The sequence below is a fragment of the Columba livia genome, chromosome 20, assembly GCF_036013475.1.
Source record: "Columba livia isolate bColLiv1 breed racing homer chromosome 20, bColLiv1.pat.W.v2, whole genome shotgun sequence".
In the NCBI taxonomy this organism is placed as follows: Eukaryota; Metazoa; Chordata; class Aves; order Columbiformes; family Columbidae; genus Columba; species Columba livia.
In genome coordinates, this window is record NC_088621.1 from 10,575,592 (window position 1) to 10,597,058 (window position 21,467).

Genomic DNA, 21,467 nt, shown 5'->3' on the forward strand with positions numbered 1-21,467 from the left:
ACACCCCCATCCTTTCCACATGCGCTGTGGACCCCTCCAGGCTCATCTTTTTGTTCTCCAGAAATGTGCATCTCTATGGACTCTGGTCTGGTCCCTTGAGGTTCCTCCATTTTCAATGTGAAGGGTGCTTGAACCCTTACCCTGAAATGAAACCTCACCTCAACAGAGCTCTTTGGATACACAGTACTTCATCCTCAAAAAGAGTAAGGAGAAATAGCTCATTGCAGACCATAGACCTCATCTTCACCACCGTGCCCATCAAGATGTTAGTGGCTTTCCAGCGCTGAAGGGTCCCCACTCTTGTGGCACATGCTGACCTGAACCCCACAGGCACTTCAGGAGATCCAAGGACTGTGTCTCCCAGCTCTGGATGTGGACATGGCACCTAGAAGAGGGGGAAGGAAACCTGGATAACTGAAAAGGTTTAATTTAAGCTTAACCTTTCTCCTGAGTCTCTCCATAATTGTCCAAGGACAGTATTCCCCCACATCATCCCTCTCTTTAGCTCTATTGCATTTGCTGGACTTGCTCTACTCACTGTCTCCTGTGTCCAGTGACGGAGCTGGTTTGAGCACCTAGTTTCCAACACATCGATGCATCTGAGCAGGTGGTCACCCATGTCTGGGCATCCATCTGTGCCTGTGGGACTGTGCCAAGCCCGACTCAGTGTCAGGTCTATGGTCGCCCCTGCCCAGTGGAGGAGGGAACTCAAACCAGACAGTGAGGCAGATGCCAGGGAGGGTGGGAATGCAGACAGACCCTCTTTTGGGCTGGGAGCTGAGCATGGGGGAGCAGTTCCTACATGGTGAGGTTTCCATCCAAACTGCTGATAAAGCCGCATGGGAGAGGTGTGGAGTGGCAGTGACATAGCAAAGCACTTGCACGGCTCTTGGGCAGAACTCTGGGAACCCAAAAAGGCTTTTGGATATCTCAGGATGGGTTCCCAGAGCCAGCTTGCACTTAATCAGGGACAGGCAAGTGCTTAGAATCATACAATCATAGAATCATTTTGATTGGAAAAGATCTTCAAGATCATTGAGTCCAACCCCACCCCTGGCACTGCCCCATGTCTTGAGAACCTCATGTCTGTCTGTCCAACCCTCCAGGGATGGTGACTCCAGCACTGCCCTGGGCAGCCTGTTCCAATGCCCCACAGCCCTTTGGGGAAGAAATTGTTCCCCACATCCAACCTCACCCTCCCCTGGCGCAACTTGAGGCCGTTTCCTCTGCTCCTGGCGCTTGTTCCTGGGGAGCAGAGCCCGACCCCCCTGGCTCCAAGCTCCTTTCAGGCAGCTGTAGAGAGCAAGAAAGCCTCCTCTGAAGACAGTTGTCACCACAACTGGTGGTGTGATTGGTGCCCAGTTCCCTTTCCTAGCATTGCTGGGATGCTGATTCCTGTATCCGTGCAGGGCAGTTGGCAGCAGCACCAGTAGTGCCTGTGCCCCCTGTCCAGGGTGGGATCAGTGGATCAGGTCCTGTTGTGTCCCTGGGGCAGGGGGGCAGCCAAGGACTCCTGTGGAGACCCCTCTGTGAAGGTGCTGTGATGGCCGAGTGGTGAAGGCGTTGGACTTGAAATCCAATGGGGTTTCCCCGCGCAGGTTCAAATCCTGCTCACAGCGGGAGCTTTTACTGGCAGCCCCTGTCCCCAGGGACAGGGGACACAGACCTGTCACCCCTCACCGAGGAACCCTGCATTCCCCTCCTGGCCCTGATGTCCCAGGGACACCTCACCTTTAGCAGAGGGTTAAGAGGTTCAGAGCCTGCACCTCTCCTTATCACAAGAAGAAATTGTGCAATAACATGTCCAGCCCACACCACACAGCTGTGTCACCCAACTCCTTATATATAGCCTGTCACCCTGCTCCCCACAACCTGTCACCCAGCTCCCTATCGCCGTGTCACCGAGCTCCCTACAGCCCATCACAGGCTCGTGGTTGCCCTCTACCCGGGGTATTTTTCTACTGGGGGTGCAGCCTGATGGCAGAATGCAGACAGGAGGCTGCTGCCACCCCACAAAATTCATCCAACCCTGGCCTAGCACCACGTGCTGGGTGTGGGAGCTCCTGAACCCCAGGCCAGACCCCAGGAGCTGCTCGACCACTGTGCAGCCACCCAGGAAAAGGCTGGGACCTGCGGTGGCTGCAGGGAACCCCTTCCCTGGCTGGGAATCGAACCCAGGCCGCGGCAGTGAGAGTGCCGAATCCTGACCACTAGACCACCAGGGACAAGATGTTGATGGTGCTGGACCTGTTGGTGGCTGTCAACCAAGCCCTGAAGGGACAGGGACACTTGGGTCCCATAGCCCAAGGAGATGACCAGATGGGATGGACAACACAGCCTTTCTGGGGGACTTTGCATGGGTGTCTGCTCCTTTCTGAGAGCTGTGGCATTCAGAAGATCCTCTGTGCAAGAGGACCCCATGTCTGCCAGGTGTGGGAAGTAGGAGGTGGTTATGCCAAGACTGATCACCACTGAAGGCAGGTTTGGGGAAGGGAAGGATGGCCAATGGTTCAAGAAAAGACTTGGCAGTCCCTGGGGGGTTCACCATGGAGGTTCAGTCCTGCAGACAGTGAAGCACGGACCCCATTTGCGGGACACCCACCACACGAGGCCCGGGTGATCCAGCTTCATGGACACACCAACCCCAGCTCCCGGGGCACAGCCGGGGCTTCCCCATAGTCACCTCCGGAGAACAGAGCAGTGCAGGTGCAGACTGGCTGTTGTCAGCAGAGCCCTCCCCGTGCGGGTCTGCGCACTGGTGCTGGTGGAGGGAGCGTGTCTGGACTTTTGAGACTTCATCTGGAGCTGTAAAGAGCAGCAGATCCTGGTCTCTAGAGAGTTCTTCTGAGGGAGCAGACATTTGCCTTCATTTACGCAACAGAAGGAATCAAGCTTTCATTATCCAGTGTGCTCGGACTGCTGGATGGCCCGGGTAGGGGTCACAGTGTCAGCAATGCACTGGCATTGCCCAGGCATCCTGCAGCAGTGATGCTTGTGATCCCCCCACCCTTGTCCTGCATTCACATACAGCCTGTTTCTTTGGTCACATATATTTAACTGAAGAAAATAAGGCTTAAGAATATATTTAAGAATATATTTTGCTTAAGAAAAAGAAAATTAAAAGAAATTTTAAAAGTCTTAGGCTGGGACAAAAAGAAAAACAGACTTCTCCCTCATCACCTACACTCAGCTCCTAGAAAAGAGGTTTTCTGATGAATAGGAAGGTGGAGAGGGGCTTGAAATGGGTCCCCCACTTACCAGGGCTCTGCAGAGCCCAAGGGAGAGCCCAGCTGCACTGTCACCTGTCCCTGCAGCATCCAGCACAGCGGGGTTCAGACTCGAGGGGAATGGGGGTGACACAGAGGGTGACACTGGGTGTGTCAGAGCTCCCCGAGCACTGGCGCAGCAGGAGGCAGCACTGCAGAGCTTCTCAGTAGCTGGATGAGCCCTGGACCTGATGGAGATGAATGAACAGGCTCCAGGAACATTTTCCGCAGCAGACGGCAGAGGGCCCGGTGCTCCTTGGATGTGTGGTTGGGAGGGGAAGTAAATGGATGGAGAAAAATCTCTCTGATTTGCAGGAGTCAGTGCACATAGGGAATTCTTGTGGCTTCGCTTGTCCCATGCAGCTCCCAAAAATACCCAAGGTACCTCCCTTCTCCATCCAAGACCAAACCCCAACATGGTCCCCCCTGCAGCCTTCTGTGACATGGTCTGGGCTCGCAGAGGGACATGTGGCATCCATCCTCCCTGTCCCCATGGTACCCTGAGCTCTGCCCATGTTTCTCTGCAATGTCTGGTGGCTCCAAGCCGCTGGCTGCTGCCTCGGCCACCACCTTTCCCTGAGGAGCTGCCTTGCAGCGAGCAGGAGAGGGTGAAGGGAGGCAGTGGGTGGCTTTGAAGTGCAGAGCAGTACAAGAAGGAGAGCAGGGAGGAATGCCACCTCCCACAACAGCTGACCTGGAACAAGGATGGAGCCATGATGAATGGTCTGGCATTTTTCCAACACTCAGGCATCTCTGCCATGATGGTCAGGGCTGCAGAACAGACCTCCAAAAAACCCCCGAGTGATGGGCAAGGCTGGGCTGTGTTGGAGGGTGTTGGTCTGCTCCCAAGAACAAGCGCCAGGAGCAGAGGAAACGGCCTCAAGTTGCGCCAGGGGAGGGTGAGGTTGGATGTGGGGAACAATTTCTTCCCCAAAGGGCTGTGGGGCATTGGAACAGGCTGCCCAGGGCAGTGCTGGAGTCACCAGCCCTGGAGGGCTGGACAGACAGACATGAGGTTCTCAGGGACATGGGGCAGTGCTGGGGTCTGTTATGGTTGGACTTGATGATCCTGAGCGTCTCTTCCAACCAAAAGGATTCTGACTGTATGTGCAATGATCATACGGGATTACGCCATCCCTTGGGTAGGGCAGAGGCAGCCGTGCAGGGCTGAGGCGCAGACACCCTGCGCTTTCGGAAAGATATGCAGATGTCATGGTTTCGGTTGTCTTTACGAGCTCCAGCAGAGCGTGAGCTCTGGCAGCTCTGCGGTCGGCGGAGCGTCAGTATCTGTCTGTGGTTTCTTAGATCTTTATCGAGACCTGTCAGATATTTTGCCATCGGCAGTAACAGTTCCTTCCTCTGCAGCAGACCTGGGCATATCAAAACAGGCTGACTGGCACGTTCCACACCAAGACTGTCCCCCTCTGTGATGGCAGAGGAAGGGGAGACAAGGGATCGTCACCCCACTGAGTGCAAGGAGGGAGAAATGTAACCCAGGATCTGCATGTTGAGTCCAGGAGTGTGCAGGGCTATATGCTGAGGCAGGTGGTGAAGATGTAAAATTTGCTTCAGAAGTGAAGTCCCAGCCCCAGGATCAGCCTGGGGCAGCAGGGAGAGGTCAGTGCTCAGTACAAGATGCAATTGCTATTGTAGCAGGAGAGGAGGCTGAGACACATTGCCTTGCTCTACACCCCTCCATGGATCTGGGTCATGAGCAATACATATATAAATTAGCCAGAACAAAAGGCTAATTGCAATACTGAAATATATGCAATATGGGAGTAGCAATAAATAATCCCTCTCCCCATCTTCAAGAGTGAGATGTCCCTTGGCAAATTCCAGCAGAGATTTTGTCCCTTGCAAATCCTGAGTAGCTGCTCAAGTGTTGCTGTGCTGCCCCAAAAAAGCCTCCATTGTGTGTTTGTGACAACCCTGTGGTGCCAGTCACTCGGTTCAGCTCCGCATCTTTCACGTGCTTTTGAAGGCAGGAGACCAGAGGGTCCACAGGACACCACCACGGCCAACCCTGCAGGGATGGCACCTGCGGGGATGATCTAGAATCACAGAATTGTAGAATGTCCTGAGCTGGAAGGACCCACAAGGATCATAGAGTCCAACTCCTGTCCCTGCACAGGACACCCCACAGGTCACCCCGTGTGTCTGAGGACGTTGTCCAGTCTCTTCTCGAACACTGTCAGGTTGGGGCCGTGACACCTCCCTGGGGAGCCTGTTCAGTGTCCAGCACCTCTGGGTGAAGAACCTTTTCCTCATGTCCAACTGACCCTCCCTGGCACATCTTCTGCCATTCCCTGGCGTTCTGTCACTGGTCACCAGAGATTAGGGAAAGCCATGGGCTTTTGCCCACCCCAGCAGGGTCCCTGACACTGCCCTGGGCTGGCAGAGCAAGTGGGGACCTTCTGCAGCACTGCTCCCCAGCTGTGGGGACATCGTGGTGAAGGGGACACTGTGGTGAAGGGGACACATGCACCCAGAGCTGGAGGGAGGGAAAGACAGCAGGAGCAGAGCAGCACTGTGCTGCAGGGGCTGTGGGAGGGTGAGGAAATCCCGGGGACATGAGCTCGTGGTGCCTCATGGACAGCAGTTGTCACCAGGACCAGAGAAAATACCCAGAGAAACCACAGACTCTGAACTGGTGGATTTGGTGCCTGTTGCGGAGAAGACGGAGGTGGAAAAAGGGGAAACACTCCCTGGGGCATCCCGGGGAACCCATCACCACGTGGCAAGGGCAGCGCTGGGGGGCCCTGGGTGGACCTGGGACATCATGAGTCCTGTGACTGTGAGCGTGCATGGGGGATGGGGATACACTTTCACATGGGAGCTGGTCCCTCTGTGCTCCCTGGACAAGGGAACCTCCTGCTCTGCTTTCTGCATCTCACCTTGTACCAAACCCACACTGGCATTTGTGTTTGCCCCGTGTCTTTGGGAGAAGGTGGAGTTTGTAGAGTCAGACCATCCTGTGGGGCTTCCCAGGCAAGCGCTGCCTGTCCTGGCTGGTGCTGGGGTGTGCCAGGAGGGATTTGGAGGTCCTGAACTCCATGCTGGAGGCACAGCATTGAGGATTTTGTGTTTTACAGTGCCAAGACTGCCAGCTTAGATCTACAACCAGTCTGCAGGCTGTTGGCCACCCTCGCTGACTGCACAGGTAGCAGAGCTCAGAGTGTTTCTGCTGCCCATGCTGCCTGCGCTGCCCCCTACATCCACGTCCTGAATGTCCCAGACCCACCACGGGAGCGAGGACCCCCCAGCTGGACCTGCACCATCCTCCAGCCACTTTGAGCATCTGAGTACCTTTGTCCTGAAGGCCTGGGTCCTTGAAAAAGAGGCTGAGCTGAGGTCCTCCTGGTCCTTCAGGGAGGATGCTGACATGAGTTTCAGAGATTCATAGAATTACAGAACAGTTTAAGTTGGAAGGGACCTTCAAAGCTCATCCAGTGCCCCCCCTGCCATGACAGGGACATCTTCACCAGCTCAGGTTGCTCAGAGCCCCGTCCAGCCTGGCCTGGGATGTCTCCAGGGATGGTTCATCCACCACCTCTCTGGACAACCTGGGCCAGGCTCTCACCACCCTCAGGGCCAACAATTTGTTCTGTATGTCTAGTCCAAATCTCCCCTCTTGCAGTTTAAAATCATCACCCCTTGCCCTATCACAACAGGCCCTGCTCAGAAGTTTGTCCCCATCTTTCTTATTGGCACCTTTTAAGTTCAGAAAGACCACACTAAGGTCTCCCCAGAGCTTCTCTTCTCCAGCTGAACACCCCAGCTCTATCAGCCTTTTCTCACAACAGAGATGCTCCAGGTCAATGGCTCTATCTGCAGCCCTGGCCAATGCACCTTTTAACATCAATTAAAATACTATGCAGGTGCCACTGAAAATACTTTAGTACATTATATCACATTTTTACTGCAGCAACAGCCAAGGGAAGACAGGTTCCTCTTCTACAACACACCATACCCACACTGGATGAGTACTGTTGTTGTGTTGGTGAATGTAAGTGTGAACCTGCTGCTGGAGGGTGATTTCATATCCTGTCTTGGTCAGTATAAGCCCTCATGCTGCTGCCGATTTACTCCGCCTTACCTCCCCTCACACAAAGGCTATTCTAGTATTTCCTAGATCTGTTGCTTCCCTTTTTTTTTTTAGCGTTTCTGAGGCACAGGTGCCATGACATCAGCTCTGTTACGTCTTGGAAACTCCAAGGGTTCGTCTTGAAATCTGACCGAGAGATCTGTCCACCATGCCTATAAAAACCCAGGACTGAGCAGCACCTCGCACCAGACACAAGAAGAATCTGCCCTGGTCCTGCCTTTGCCCTCGCAACTCATCTCCATCCATAATGAAGGTCTGTGCAGCATTTGTCTCCATCATCATCCTCCTCGCTGCTACCCTCTTTCCTCAGGCTTCTCCTGCTCCAAGTGAGTACAGCATCTGTCTCTGCTCTGTGTGGTGCATTTTTGCTCTGACTGGCAGTAAATTTGAAGCAGAATAGGAAAAAAATTATCTGCAGAGGTTGGAAACCTGTGTGAATATCTTTCCCTTCTTTCTCGGGACCAATCTTCCTTTCTAGCATCCTTGTATCCGAGGGATGAATTTTACTGAGAAGTATCCAAGTTTTCAGGTTTCATCACCTCTAATTTTGTTGCTGGGCTCTGAGAGTGGTCCCAGGGTGGCTGAAGGGATTTTTATCATTGGAAGTGAGTTCAAAACATTTAACAAAACATCCTAGCAATGACCTTAATTAAGCTGTGGTGTTCACAGCACTTTCCTGATGACTTGCTGGGGAAATAGGAGGAGAAGAAGGCTCCACAGCCGATTAAGGGGATGGTTGCCCATGGTCTCGGCTGGGTATTGTGCAGTTCATCTCCTTGCTGTGAGTGATAGACTCATGTCGACTTTCCCAATCTCTTCCAGTTGGTGCTGATACAACTGTGTGCTGCTTCAGCTACACCTCACGGAAGCTGCCCCAGAGTCATGTGAAGGACTATTTCTACACCAGCAGCAAGTGCTCGCAGCCAGCAGTTGTGTAAGTACCAGCTCCTGCTCTGGGCTCTGGGGAACAGCTCTGCCAGCCTTTGAGCTCTTTGCTTTACATCCAGCAGCACCAAGAGCATAAAATCATAGAATCACAGAATAGTCTGGGTTGGAAGGCAACTTCAGAGCTCCCCCAGTGCCCCCCTGCCATGAGCAGGGACATCTTCACCAGCCCAGGTTGCTCAGAGCCCCGTCCAGCCTGGCCTGGGATGTCTCCAGGGATGGTTCAGCCACCACCTCTCTGGCCAACCTGGGCCAGGCTCTCACCACCCTCAGGGGCAACAGTTTCTTCCTCCTGCCCAGCCTGAATCTCCCCCCTTTAGTTTAAAACCATCAACCTTTGTACTATCACAATAGGCCTTCCTGAAAAGTCTGTCCCCATCTTTCTTATGGGCACCTTTTAAGTCCAGAAAGGCCGCAATAAGGTCTCTCTGGAGTAATGGAATGGGGCATCCACCACAGGTCCCATGTGCAACGCGTGAGCACTCATCCTCCTCAGATGAGAAATAAGCGGTCTCCTTGAACCATCCTGGGGCTGGGAATAAGGTGTGGGAAGGAGGTCCAAGTGTAGCCCACAGGACCCTTGATCTCTCCCTGTCCCCTGGGTTTTAACAGGTCCCATATCCCCCTCATCATAGAATAGTTTGGGTTGGAAAGGACCTTGGAAGGTCATCTAGTCCAACTGCCCTGCCACGAGCAGGGACATCTTCAACTGATGCTTGGGGGTTTGTGGAATGGGAGGCTGGAGGGAAAATGACCCCCTTGGGAGCTACTACTGATCACAGGGCAGGTCAGCATCTGCCCAGGAGGTGACCCAAAGCCCTGGGTGCCACTTTGGCATGTCCCTTTCTCCCTTCAGGGCTTTAATATGTCCCTGCCTGACTTGACAGGTTCATCACCAGGAAGGACCGGGAGGTCTGTGCAAACCCTGACGCCAGATGGGTGAAGGAATACGTGAACGCCCTGGAGCTGCAGTGAGTCATGGGAGATTAGAGGTCTCTGCCCCGGACAGTCCTGCAAGACCATCTGGCAGAGTCTTAGCACAGACCTAGAAATCCTGCTGCTGAGCACCAGGACCTGCTGAGCCACCTTGGGATGCCTGATGTTCCTTCTGTCTTGCAAAGGCATTATTTATCATTATAATTTATCTACCCTCACAGGCAGCTGTGATGCTGGGGACCTCATGGCCTTGCAGACCCACCTTGTCATAGCCTGCTGTGTGACATGCAGCCAAACTGTCCCCTCCTTGTGCCTCCGCCACTAGAATAGGAGGGGGATTTTATCCCTGGAGCTATTTGTGGGAAGTGGTCTGTCAAAATCAGGTATCAGTGCTGTCATGTAAGCCCAGGCTGACCTCCAGGTCAGCTGGCTCAATTTTGCCGTGCTTTGGTAGATGCTCTGAGCAAGATCTGTCTTCTCAGGGGAGGATGTGGTACACTGGTTATTTACAGGATGCTCATTGTAGAACCGCATTGTTCAGCCTTGTTCTCAAAATGCTGTCTCTTGCTGATGCCAAAGAATAAAGATTTTTGTCTCTCTATGTCAGTTCTGGAAGTGGTTGTTCCTCTCTTGCCTGGAAAAATAGGGTCAGTGGGATCCCACTACAACTGTTTTGGGAGAGGCAGGGGAAGCCCCCCCACTTCCCAGCTGGAAATGCCACCTTAGCCCTTAAAACTTCAGCCCTCCTGCATCATGTCTCTGCTCCCAGCACCAAGCATCAGCAGCTCCACTGTGGCTGCAGCACCTCCCAGGGCTGCTCCTTCCCCGTTCTCCAGCCTTTTCCCCATCACATCAGAAAACAAGGCCAGGAGCTGATGGAGCTGGTCCCCTTGGACCTGCTACTGCAGGTTCAGCAAAGGGGTGTCTGAAAACCACACGTGAGGGCACAGCAGTGTCTCTGCACCCTCAGAAAAGGTGGCTGAGGGGCTGGCCAGGAGCATCTCCCAGGAAAGCCACTCCAGGGCTGCAGCCCGGGCTGCGCTCAGTGCTGGGTGAGCTCTGCCAGTGCACCAACTGCTGCTCTGCAGCTGCTTTGGGACGGAAACCTGCGTCTGGTTTAAAAAAGGACAAGAGATCTTTTGCACCAAGTAAAATTGACAGAAGCTCTTTATCAGTTTATGGTTTGCATTTAAAAGTAGCTGATAGCTTTGTGGGTAGAGTTTGAGACTGTCAGGCCTGACCTCTGTGCTGAAGCGCTGTGCAGTGGATGGGGACCTTTGGCCTCCACGCTGTCTCCTTTGAGCTGTCTGAAGCAAAAGCTCAGAAGCTTTTTATCACCCCTTGCCAAAGAGTATTCCCACCTGGCAGCTTGTGCATGTCAATTCTTCGCCTCCCAGAACATTTTGCACCAAGAAATAAGCTGCTCATCACCCCTGGGAGTAATGTCTCAGGCCACCATTTGTTGCTAGCAACAAATGATCCCCCATAATTAAGGGCAAGCCAACCAGTGTGAGATACAGTGTCTGCAAAACAGCCCGAAGCCCACTGGTGCCATGGTGCTCTGTGGATGTTCAAATTGTCTCCTGTTCTCCCCTTGCTCTCCACCACCTCTCCACAAGTCTCCCTGTTTCTTGGCCACTTTACTATTGCAGTTTCTTATTCACTGCTTCAAAGTCTCTATGTCAGAGGCAGAGGGATGGAGGGACACCAGGGTTCCCAGAGGCATAGGGGGTCCCAAATCCTTGGTGGTGGGGCACAAGATGACACAGCGCCAAGCAGAAGTGGGTGGCTGTTCCTGGGGATGGGGAGCACTGGTGTGGGGGAGTGGAGGTGGGTGCAGAGGGACATCAAGGAGATGCAGAGAGAAAAGAAGCAGGGAGCTGGGAGCAGAGGACAGAAGCAGAGGAGGGAGACGGAGGCTGCAATCCAGGATCCCAGTGCCCGAGTCTGGAATGGGAAGAGTCCTGTGGGGTCAGTGGGATATACTGGGGGCCCCACAGCCCACCCTGGCAGCAGCCCTGCAGATGAACAAAGACCTGGCAGAAGAGGAGGGGAGCAACCTGCTCCACAGGGAGGAGGGGACGGGGATGCTGAGTGATGTGGAGCTGCCAAAACGTGGGCAGTGAAAGACAAAACTCAAAGAGGCTGAGCCATGAGGCCAAGTGCAAACCATCAGCTGCCAAAAAGCTGCAGGGAAAGGTCACGGCAGGATGTACAACCCTCAATATAGTGGCTGCTTGAGCAACGGTGGTTAGAAATAACCACAACTTCACTCCTCGTGTTGAGAACAGCCAAGAGTAAGAGGGGGAGCTGATGGAGGGGGTAACTGCAGAATCGAGTTAGGAACAGCAGCCACTGGGGAGACACTGCAGCCGTTGGGGATTAAGGTCTTCATGGCTCACCTCCCTTCCCAGGGCTTCTCCCACTTCACTGGGAGCAAGGGGACAGCCACAGGGTTCATGCTTTCAGAAGGACCAGGATACCAGGTCCAGCCTGAGCATGTCCAGTTGTGATCCAAGCTTGGTGCTTTGGCCGTGGCACCATGAGGGTCTTCTTCGAGGTGCCTTCTGGGCATTACTGAGCAGCAGGAATCAAAGAAAAAGCCTGTGGATCCTGGGTCCAGCAGAGTCAACATGCTAGTCCCCATGGGAGCAGGTGGGCTTGGTTTTTGTCCACCTCCGTAAGCACATGAGAAGTATGATGGTTGAGTGATGGTCGCCTTCTAGCAGGCAAATGGAGCTGAACTCTTCCCTTGCCTCTCAACTGGGCTCTCATTCTTTTGGCTCAGATCTGGTTTGTGAACAACTTGGCCTTGCTGAGTCCTGAGTTGCAACTTGAGGCCTGGCACCTGGCCCCATGCTTGCTTGTGCCCCATGTGCCACATGCGGTCTCATGGTGTAGCCCATCCGGACTTGCACCCCATTTAGCAGCACAGATGTTCCTGAACTGCTTGCAAAGCAAAGCAACCTCCAGAAAAGGGAGTGTTGGGATGTCAGAGTTGATGTGGAGAAGGGTGTCAGGGCCAGGGAGTGGGGATTTTATTTATGCTCTAAATATCTCCAGGGTGGATGTCAAGAGGATGGACCAGACTCTGTTCAGTGGTGCCCAACGCCAGGGTGAGGGGCAACGGGCACAGACTGAAACACAGGAGGCTCCATGTGAACATGAGCAGCAACTTGTTTGCTGGGAGGTGCCAGAGCCTGGCCCAGGCTGCCCAGAGCGGGTGTGGAGTCTCCTTCTCTGAGACCTTTCAACCGCCTGAACCCACCTGTGTGATCTGCTCTGTGACCCTGCGTGAGCAGGGCTGGGCTGGGGATCTGCAGAGCTCCTGCAACCCAGCCAGCCTGGGGTTCTGTGATTCTGTGACTGATCTATAGCTGAGCCATCTCTTGTAGACTTCTGTGCAGCAGACAACAAGAGGCTGGTGCTGCCCTGAATCTCAAGACAGGACCATCGAGAGCAGCCAATACCTCCTCTGGATTCAGCAGCATCTCTCCCCACAGCAGCTCTCCTGGCTTGTCCAGGTGTCCCCTCCTAGCTGCCCAGAGCTGGAAGCAGGTGACAGGCTGTGGTCAGGCTGCTTCCTGCACATTTGTCCCCAGGGGCTATGAATTCTCCTTTGCTCTTACAGAACCCCCACCGTGCCACTGGTCCCCACCAGACCCATTCCCATGGACCAGCATGGACAGCCCGTCTGGGCAGTCACTGTCCCCAGGCAGAGACACCTGTTCTGGTGGTGCCTGGCCCGTGTAGGGGACACAGGTTTGGGACAGAGGGGAGCAGGGGATCCAGAGCAGGCTAGCTCTGCGGCTGCTCCTGGAGCTTTGAGAAGGAAACCGAAACCAGAAAGGCTGGAGAGGGAAATTCCCAGAACACTGGGCTCTGGGCCAGGGATTGTCCAGACAAGAGCCGGCTGCAGCACCGAGTCCTCCTGCCTCGCCAGCCTGTCTCCTACTCCCTGGACCTGGGACAAACCTCAGACCCCCCTCAGCCTTCCCTCTCACCACCACATCCATCCTCATCCCTCACAGTGCTCAGACCCCACATCAGGGACTAACTTAAGTTCCTGCAGCACCAAACTCTGCTGCTCTGCACACAAGGTGACTGAGCCCCGGGGGTGGGGGGTCGGGATGCCCTCAGGGGTAGAGCAGACCCCCACCGCCCCCTTCCCAGGATCCTGTCCTGCCCACCTGCGGGCAGCAGCTCCTGTCCACACACCCCACCATGCAGTGGCCACTCTGTGTTCTACAGCACAGCAGGAAGCTCAGGATACACCTCGCTGCAGGTTGTCCCTCCCCCACTATCACAAGCCCTGACCATAGAGTGGGATAACATTGTTGCAGACATGTTGATCTACTTCATCCACACTGGAACTTGATCCTCTCTACTTGAACCCTGCTGGGGGTGAGTGAGAGCCTGTGCCTTTCCCAAGTCATCCTCCCAGCAGGGTGGTCAGGATCCACCCCCAGGGACCTGGAGAGGACTCCCCTCACCAGCACCGTCTCCTGGGACACAACGTGGTGCCTGGGCTAGGTCTGCCATTTGCTAGGATGCTGCTCCTCGGGTGTCCCCAAGCCCACCTGCCCGCAGCCAGCTTTCTAGCCAGGAAAACACAAGACCAGAGGGAAATCACGAGACAATGTGGAGGTGCTTTCCCAGCTTCAGGGTTGCCAAGTCTGATCTATAGTTGCAGGAAAGTATGACACAGGAAGAGAAAGGCTGTTTTTTTTTTCATTAGGAAGAAGAAATACCGACTGGAATAGGACGGCTGCAAGGCCAGGTCAGCTCTGAGTCACCATGTTGTTTGGGTTATTTCTCCTCAGTGTGCAGAAGCAGAGAAGTATGAGGATGACTACAGTGGGCAAGCACTGCCCAGCACTGTGCTTTTACCCTTGGGACCTGCTCCTCTCATGGACCTGCTGGAGAGGGGCCAGAGGAGCCCCAGGAATGACCCGAGGCTGGAACAGCTCTGCTGGGGGACAGGTGAGAGAGCTGGGGTGTTCAGCTGGAGAAGAGAAGCTCTGGGGAGACCTTAGTGTGGCCTTTCCAGACCTAAAAGGGGCTGATAAGAAAGATGGGGACAGACTTTTCAGGAAGGCCTATTGCGATAGTACAAAGGTTGATGGTTTTAAACTAAAGGAGGGAGATTCAGGCTGGGCAGGAGGAAGAAATTGTTGCCCCTGAGGATGGCGAGAGCCTGGCCCAGGTTGGCCAGAGAGGTGGTGGCTGAACCATCCCTGGAGACATCCCAGGCCAGGCTGGACGGGGCTCTGAGCAACCTGAGCTGGTGAAGATGTCCATGCTCATGGCAGGGGGAACTGGGGGAGCTGGGAAGGTCCCTCCAACCCAAACTATTCTATGATTCATGTTCCCATGGAAAGCAGCATCCTGGGATTGACTACAGCCAGGACAAAGAAGGTTTGCTGGTGGCTGTTTTACTTCTGCAGCACAGCCAAACCCTTCCCTTCATTTTACTGGTGGGACAGTGAGGAACAGCCTTGGGTGGAGTGGTCAGAAAGAAAGCGGGTGTCCCTGCTCCTCTCCAGCAGTGCTGCTGGGGCTCAGCAGGACCCAGATGCACATGGGGGCTGATGGTTTGAGATGTGGTGATGTCTCAGGGAAGCAGATATGTGGGAGGAGAGATGCCACAGGGCCACTGACTGTGTGTGTCTGGGTTCCTGTGGGCTCTGTGCTGGGAAACACTGCTGCTTAGCTGGCAGCAATGGCTCAAAGAGGGGGTATGGGCAGGGACCACCCCTGTTGTGCCCCCATCATCCCCAGGTACCCACCAGCTCCCAGGGCAGCCCCGGCACCACAGCATCTCCATCCACTCTGTTCCTCCCATCAAACCCTGAGCCGCTGTCCCTGCTCTATTCCCAAAGCCTCTGGCAGGATTTTGCCCCTGACAACTTGTCCTGTCACCACCCGACCAGGGAACCAGTTCGGGGTGCAGCGTGTGGGGCTGGGAGCAGAAAGCAAGGATCTGGGATATGCCTGCGGGGTGCAGGGAGCACATGCATGTGTGTATAAGGCCTATATGTGCACACAAACATCAAATTCTGTAGAGGATGTGGGAGGTGGGGGTGTATGTGGTGTGGAATGAGGTGTCGGGGGATATTCATATGTCTGCAGTATGGAAACTTCATGGGTTTGCCACAAACCATTTCCCATCATCACATGTCATACAGAGTGTGCAGACAGGCTCAGAGTGAGGTTCTGTCTCTGTGCTGGTGAATATCACATAACAGGACACAGGGAAAAAAGCAGAGGTTTTACCCAAATTCTTTATTCACACATGTAAGCCAGGGCCACCCATCATCCAACACTGAGACTCTGAGCCACCCTCCCATAAATACCCTCCCTGCCATCCTCCCATAAATAGCATTATTATCCACAAAAGATATTACTGCCTACTCTATATGATAATTTCTTAAATAATTTAAAATAAGAATAATAATAGAGGTGCAGTCCCATTGGCCCTCCCAGGCCACAGGAGGTGGTGTCAGGGCAGCTGGGTCAGGTTACAGACTGGTTTCTGCAAGCCAAGGGCAAGCAGCAGCACCCCAACATGAGGCGTCTCGTGGTCCCCGTCCAGCGGTCCTTTGGAGCTGCCTGCAGATGATGTGGGATCATGCAACTCGTGTCTCCTCAGCACCATGTTCCGTCGCAGGAGCTCAGGATAACAGGACTCGTGCGTGACAGCAGCTACACTTGCCATCTTGCTTCACTCAGTTCTGCTTCAAGTTCTGCAGGTAACTCTGAACCCAGGTGTCGCTGGGGTTGGCACAGACTTGGCGGCCCTTCTTTGTGATGAACCTGTGGAATGGGGATGAGATGAGACATATTAAGTCTCTGCTCAGACCTGCATCCCAGGAGACCCTGGATCCCAACATTACAAGGCATTACAAGAGGTTGTCCCCTGTGCCCCAAGCTGATGCTAAAAACAGTGACTGGCTGAGATTTCCCACATTTCCACCCCCTTTCCCACACTGCTTCCTCAGCTCCTGCAGGAACATCACTGGGCATCCCCACAAAGAGCATCATAGAACCATAGAATCATTTTGGTTGGAAAAGACCCTTAAGATCATCAAGTTCAACCATTCCCCATCCCTGGCACTGCCTCATGTCCTGAGAACCTCATCTCTGTCTGTCCAGCCCTCCAGGGATGGTGACTCCAGCACTGCCCTGGGCAGCCTGTTCCAATGCCCCACAGCCCTTTGGGGAAGAAATTGTTCCCCACATCCAACCTCACCCTCCCCTGGCGCAACTTGAGGCCGTTTCCTCTGCTCCTGGTGCTTGTTCCTGGGGAGCAGAGCCCGACCCCCTTGGCTCCAAGCTCCTTTCAGGCAGTTCAGAGATCAGAAGGTCTCCCCTCAGCTCCTGTTCTCCAGCTGAACCCCCCAGCTCCCTCAGCCGCTCCCATCACACTTGTGCTCCAGCCCCTCACCAGCTCCGTTCCCTTCTCTCAACTCCCTCCAGTATCCCCATCCCCAGCAGTCCCTGTTCAAGCCCTTTCTCCGTGGGGTTCTTCTCTCCCTGCTCTGGTCCTACAGCCCCCTGTGTCCACAGCCACCCCACAGAGCCGGTCACTTGCAGGCACAGACCCCACAGCGTCTGTCCGCACCCTGTCCCAGCTTGTCTGGTACTTACACGATGGCCGGATGGGTGCAGCTAGTGCTGGTGCTGTAATAACGCTGGATGAGCTTCTGTGGGAGCTTGTGGCGTGTGTAAGAGAAGCAGCAGATCGGGAGGTCGGATCCAGCTAGAAGAGGCAAAGAGAGACAAGGTGAGCACGTGCTGTGCTGTGCATTGGGAGCAGCCCGCCCATCAGCTCAGGGAGCCATGCTGGGGGCGAAGGGAGTGAGGAATTAGAATAATTAATATTGAAATGGACTTGGGGGTCACCTTGTCACTCAGTCATCGCTCAGAGTTTCATTTCCCCACCTCTCCCAGCCCCAGGGAAGAGACTGAAATTCCTAAACTGTAACCAGGAATAACTACTCCAAGCCCAGGATGGATGGATGGATGGACAGATGGATGGACCGATGGATGGATGGATGGATGGATGGACGGATGGATGGACGGACAGATGGCTGGCTGGATGATTTTCCACTTCTAGGATTTCTACATGCAACTGATCTCAGTGCAAGGTAGAGAGTGATACAAATGCTGAAAAATTCTTAGCTGTCTGCCAGGGGAGCTCAACGAAGAAATAATATCAAAGGCTCAGATCTGTTCTTCCATCACAAATAAAAAAGTAGGACTCACCTGGGCCAGAGGAAGTCTGGGAGCAAGAGGCTGCAATGAGCAGAAGAGCAAAAACGGCTGCAGAGGTCTTCATCTTCCCTTGGGGTGAGAGCAGCCGGAGCAGGACGAGAAGCTCTGGCAGATGCGGCTCAGACTGCAGCAGCTGGATTTTGCTCCCTTTTAATAGCGAGTCCTGGAGTCTGCCGGGAGAAGCCCGAGTGGAAATTCCAGAATGATAAAAGATGGTGACACGAAAGTGAAATAGCCAAAGGGAATTAGGGAGGAAAAAAAAAAAAAAAAAGACAAAAAGAATGGGATATGTTCACACCGGAGCCAAGTATGTTGAGCTCTGACTCAGCGTTCATTTTCGATTTCATCAAATCAAAAGGAAACTAAACTGTGCCAAGTGGCATGGCCACAAAGAGGAGAACTATTCAGCTGAGCTACAGGAGGGATTTTCCCTGTGTGTCTGTATGGCAAAAGACACAATGTTTGCCTAAGATTATGCAACTCTGGAAGAAAAAAAGAAAATGCAGGCACCAAAGCACTCTCGTGCCGGGTGTTTATCAAACTTGCTGAACCGCAGCACATGGAGCCGAGAGGTGGCTGGACCGTGGGCTCTGCCCCTACCAGCCCCGCAGTGTTCAACACGGTTCACGGAGGAGCTGGGGCTGGAGGAACCCCTGGAGACCAAAGCAGGGTCAGCTGGGAAGGCTGCCCAGGACCATGGCCAGACGGGCTTCGAATGTCTCTGGGGATGGAGACTCCACAACCTCCCTGGGGACCCTGTTTCAGCGTTCAGTAATAAAGTTTTATGTGCTGTTTAAATGGAATTTCCCATTGCCTTTTGTCCTGTCACTGGCCACCACTCAGGCTCCATCTACTTTGCTCCCCACACACAAGTTGGTAAGATGACCTGAGCCATCTCCTCTCCAGGACCAACAGTCCCAGATCTCTCAGCCTCTCCTCCTGGGACAGATGCTTCTGTCCTCTTTGTGGCCCTTTGCTGTGACTCTCTCCAGTATGTCCATATGTGCCTCATACTGGGGAGCCCAGAATTGCACTCTGCACTCCAGGAGTGGCCTCACCAGTGCTGAGCAGAAGTGTCACCCCCCTCGACCTGCTGGCAGCACTCCTGCTAATGCAGCCCGGGAGCCTGGGGCCTTTGTGGCAAGGAAACATTGCTGCTCACGTCCAATTTGGTGTCCACCAGGAGCCCTGGGTCATTTTATGCCAAAATGCTTCCCAGCTGGTGTTCAACCAGCACACACTGGTGCCTGGGGTTGTTCCTCCACAGGAGCAGGACTTTGCACTTCTCCTTGTTGAACTCCATGAGGTTTTGTCACAGAATCACAGAATGTTAGGGATTGGAAGGGACCTCAGCCTGTTTCTCCAGCCTGACAAGGTCCTTCTGGATGGCAGCACATCTGTCTGCTTTGTCAGCCACTCCTTCCAGCTTTGTGTCACCTGCAGACTTGCTGAGCATGCACTTTGTCCCATCATCCAGGTCATTAAGATATTAAACAGCATCTGCCCCAGTATTGATCCCTGGGGTTCTCCACTGGTGACTGGTCTTTGTGCCATGGATCACAACCCTCCAAATGCCTCTCACTGCTGTTTCTCTAATCCATCATTTTTCCTATGAAGACATTATGGGAACCTTGCTAAACTCAAAATTAACAACATCCACTGCTCTGCCCTCATCCACAAAACCATCTCATCTTTACAGGCTACTCACAGTCACCTTTACAGCCTCAGGCCTCCACAAACAATGAGATTGCAGGATCTCACCTGCTTTGGAGGGTCTTTGCAGGCAGGAGGGTCTATTGCCATCCCCAGCCTCAGCCCTGGGGAGAGGGGAGTTTGCTGGAAGAGGCAGCTTGCCACACTGGAGACATCTTGCCAACCTGACCCGCTCCCTCCAAAAGCGCTCCTGAGTTCAAGACGTATTTTCTTGCCAAAAATGTGAGAGACAAGTAGTGGAGAACCTACCTGGCATGGGAGAGGCTTTCCAGCCTCAGCAGGTCCCCGGTGCTGGAGCGGTGGCCACGCGGTCCTGTGGAGATGGGGGGATGTGGGGCTTCCTGATGTCCCACCAGAGCCTGGGGGTGCAGCTGGAGCCAGCGCCCCCCTCCACCACAGAGGGGATGCTCAGGCCTGTGGGTGGGCTCCAGGGCCTGGAATTTTACACCTAGAAGTACAAATCTCCTACTCAGCTGCCCTGGAGCTGCAAGCGAGAGCGGTGGAGACACCGTCCTTCCCGAATCAGCTCGCGTGGGGCAGGGACAGGTGCAGGTTGCTTGGAAAGATGGTTGAAGGTCCCTGAGACAGATGATGATCTGCTCCTCCACACACTCACCCCCCAGGGAGGATCTTTACACTCCTGCTTCCCTGCAAGGTCTTATCCTGCGTCACAGCCCAGGACACTGGTGCTGCGGCTGTGACAGGCTGCAGGCTCACCCTGTAAATGGGCAGAGGCACCACCAGAGTGGCCGAGGGTCTGCTTTTACTGGGGCTAAAGCCTCTGTAAGTCCTGACATTGGTATCAGGGAAGGAGAGGGGTTTAGCGGGATCACAGCAAGCCCCGACAGGACCAGCACTGCTTTCCCTGGGTAAGTCTGAGCAGCTCTGGACAGAGATGCACAGCAGAACAAAAAGTGGCTCCAGCTTTCAGCTGAATGGCTGCAGAGTGAAACCAAATTATGGCTTTTTTTGCCATGGAAATAAATCACGCAGAAACCAACAGTGGGAGTTTGATGTTCCTCCGTGCTTGCAACTCACATGTGCATGGGGAAATGACAAACACCGGCTGCCGGCGCAGCATTGCTGGGTGAGGAAGGTTGTGGCTGCCGAAAGGCAGCTTTGTGGCTAACACCAGCCCAGGACAGCTTTGCTCATGGGAACTTCACAGCTTCTGCTCATCAACCCACCACCTGCAAGGAACGAGCTGCAGGGCCGGTGGCCCACGCGCTGCTATCTTGTCCCCAGAGGTGGTGTGGAGGTGCGATGGGGGTGTGATGTGATCTGCACCAGGCAGCTCTGCTCTCCATCTGGAAGCCCTGAGATGGTCAATAGAAGGAAAGAGACGTCATTTACTGCTAATGAATTTGGCAGAACTGGAGGAAGAGGAGCTGCCAAGAGCTGCTGCAGCTGCAGTCGCTTGATTGTGTCTGCAGTACAAACCCATTAGTGCTCACAAAACTGCCCTTTGTCACCTCTGAGGCTGTTTTCCCGAGAGTTCTGAGAAGCCTCCTGGAAGGGGCGACCTCTCCCTCCCCAGCTCCCGGCCCCTGCACAGTGCTCCGATCCCCAGGCACAGGCTGCATCCCCAAGTCCGTCCCCAGCTGCATCCCCGGCCGCCTGCTCCTGCCAGGCTGTCCCCAGAGCACCCCTCCAACCTCCAAGGCCAGTTTCTGTTTTCAGTTTTCTGTTTCCATATACTGGTTTTTGCTTCTCTGTCAAATCCCGGAGCCCTCTGCTGTCAGTTCCTACAGTTCAAGCGTTTATAAGCTGACCTCTCTCAAGCTTCCTTTATTATTCCTGGAAACGAGCCCTTTTTTAAATCATTGTAGCCTCACCCAGGCTGGGGCACGAGATTTGTTTGGGTGCAGGCAGGATAGAAAGAGAAAGCTAAAATTATTCAAAGAGGAAGACTATAGGGAAGGAGGTTATAGTGGGTGCTGAGCCTTCATCTCCTGAGACAGATGGTGGCAAGGATTAGCCCAGAGGCTTTGGGACTCCTTCAAGCCCCCAAGCCAAAATCCTGCCCCTGCCAAGAGCCACAGGTCACAAAGCACGTAAGCCCAGGGCAGGGGGATGAAGGGACTTTGCTGGCAGGTAACAGTGAGAGCTGTCCCCAGGCTGATGGGGAAGCCTCGTCTGCTTCCCCTGGGGGTGCAGCTCATCTGTGGGTGCTGCCCCATACCAGCCCTGGCACCTCAGCAGGGTCAGAAGGACCTCAGGGT

The 21,467-nt window shown here is 54.1% G+C and overlaps 2 protein-coding genes and 2 non-coding genes across 4 annotated transcripts; 2 read left to right on the forward strand and 2 right to left on the reverse strand.

The window, feature by feature from the left end:
- The first annotated feature begins 1,537 nt into the window (after positions 1–1,537).
- Positions 1,538–1,619, forward strand: TRNAS-UGA (transfer RNA serine (anticodon UGA)). The gene has a single exon. It is a non-coding gene; the product is annotated as a tRNA-Ser (tRNA).
- Positions 1,620–2,153: 534 nt separating this feature from the next.
- On the reverse strand, positions 2,154–2,225 carry TRNAE-CUC (transfer RNA glutamic acid (anticodon CUC)). The gene has a single exon. It is a non-coding gene; the product is annotated as a tRNA-Glu (tRNA).
- Positions 2,226–7,339: 5,114 nt separating this feature from the next.
- LOC102097770 (C-C motif chemokine 5) lies at positions 7,340–9,878 on the forward strand. The gene is made up of 3 exons (XM_005507747.4): positions 7,340–7,700; positions 8,197–8,308; positions 9,207–9,878. Exons 1-3 carry the CDS (start codon positions 7,622–7,624, stop codon positions 9,292–9,294), a joined length of 279 nt encoding a protein of 92 aa, XP_005507804.2. The 5' UTR covers positions 7,340–7,621; the 3' UTR covers positions 9,295–9,878.
- Positions 9,879–15,352: 5,474 nt separating this feature from the next.
- Positions 15,353–18,277, reverse strand: LOC102097596 (C-C motif chemokine 4-like). Its single transcript, XM_005507746.3, has 3 exons — positions 17,524–18,277; positions 16,906–17,017; positions 15,353–16,071 (listed from the first exon to the last, which is right to left on the reverse strand). Exons 1-3 carry the CDS (start codon positions 17,594–17,596, stop codon positions 15,984–15,986), a joined length of 273 nt encoding a protein of 90 aa, XP_005507803.1. The 5' UTR covers positions 17,597–18,277; the 3' UTR covers positions 15,353–15,983.
- Positions 18,278–21,467: the final 3,190 nt, after the last annotated feature.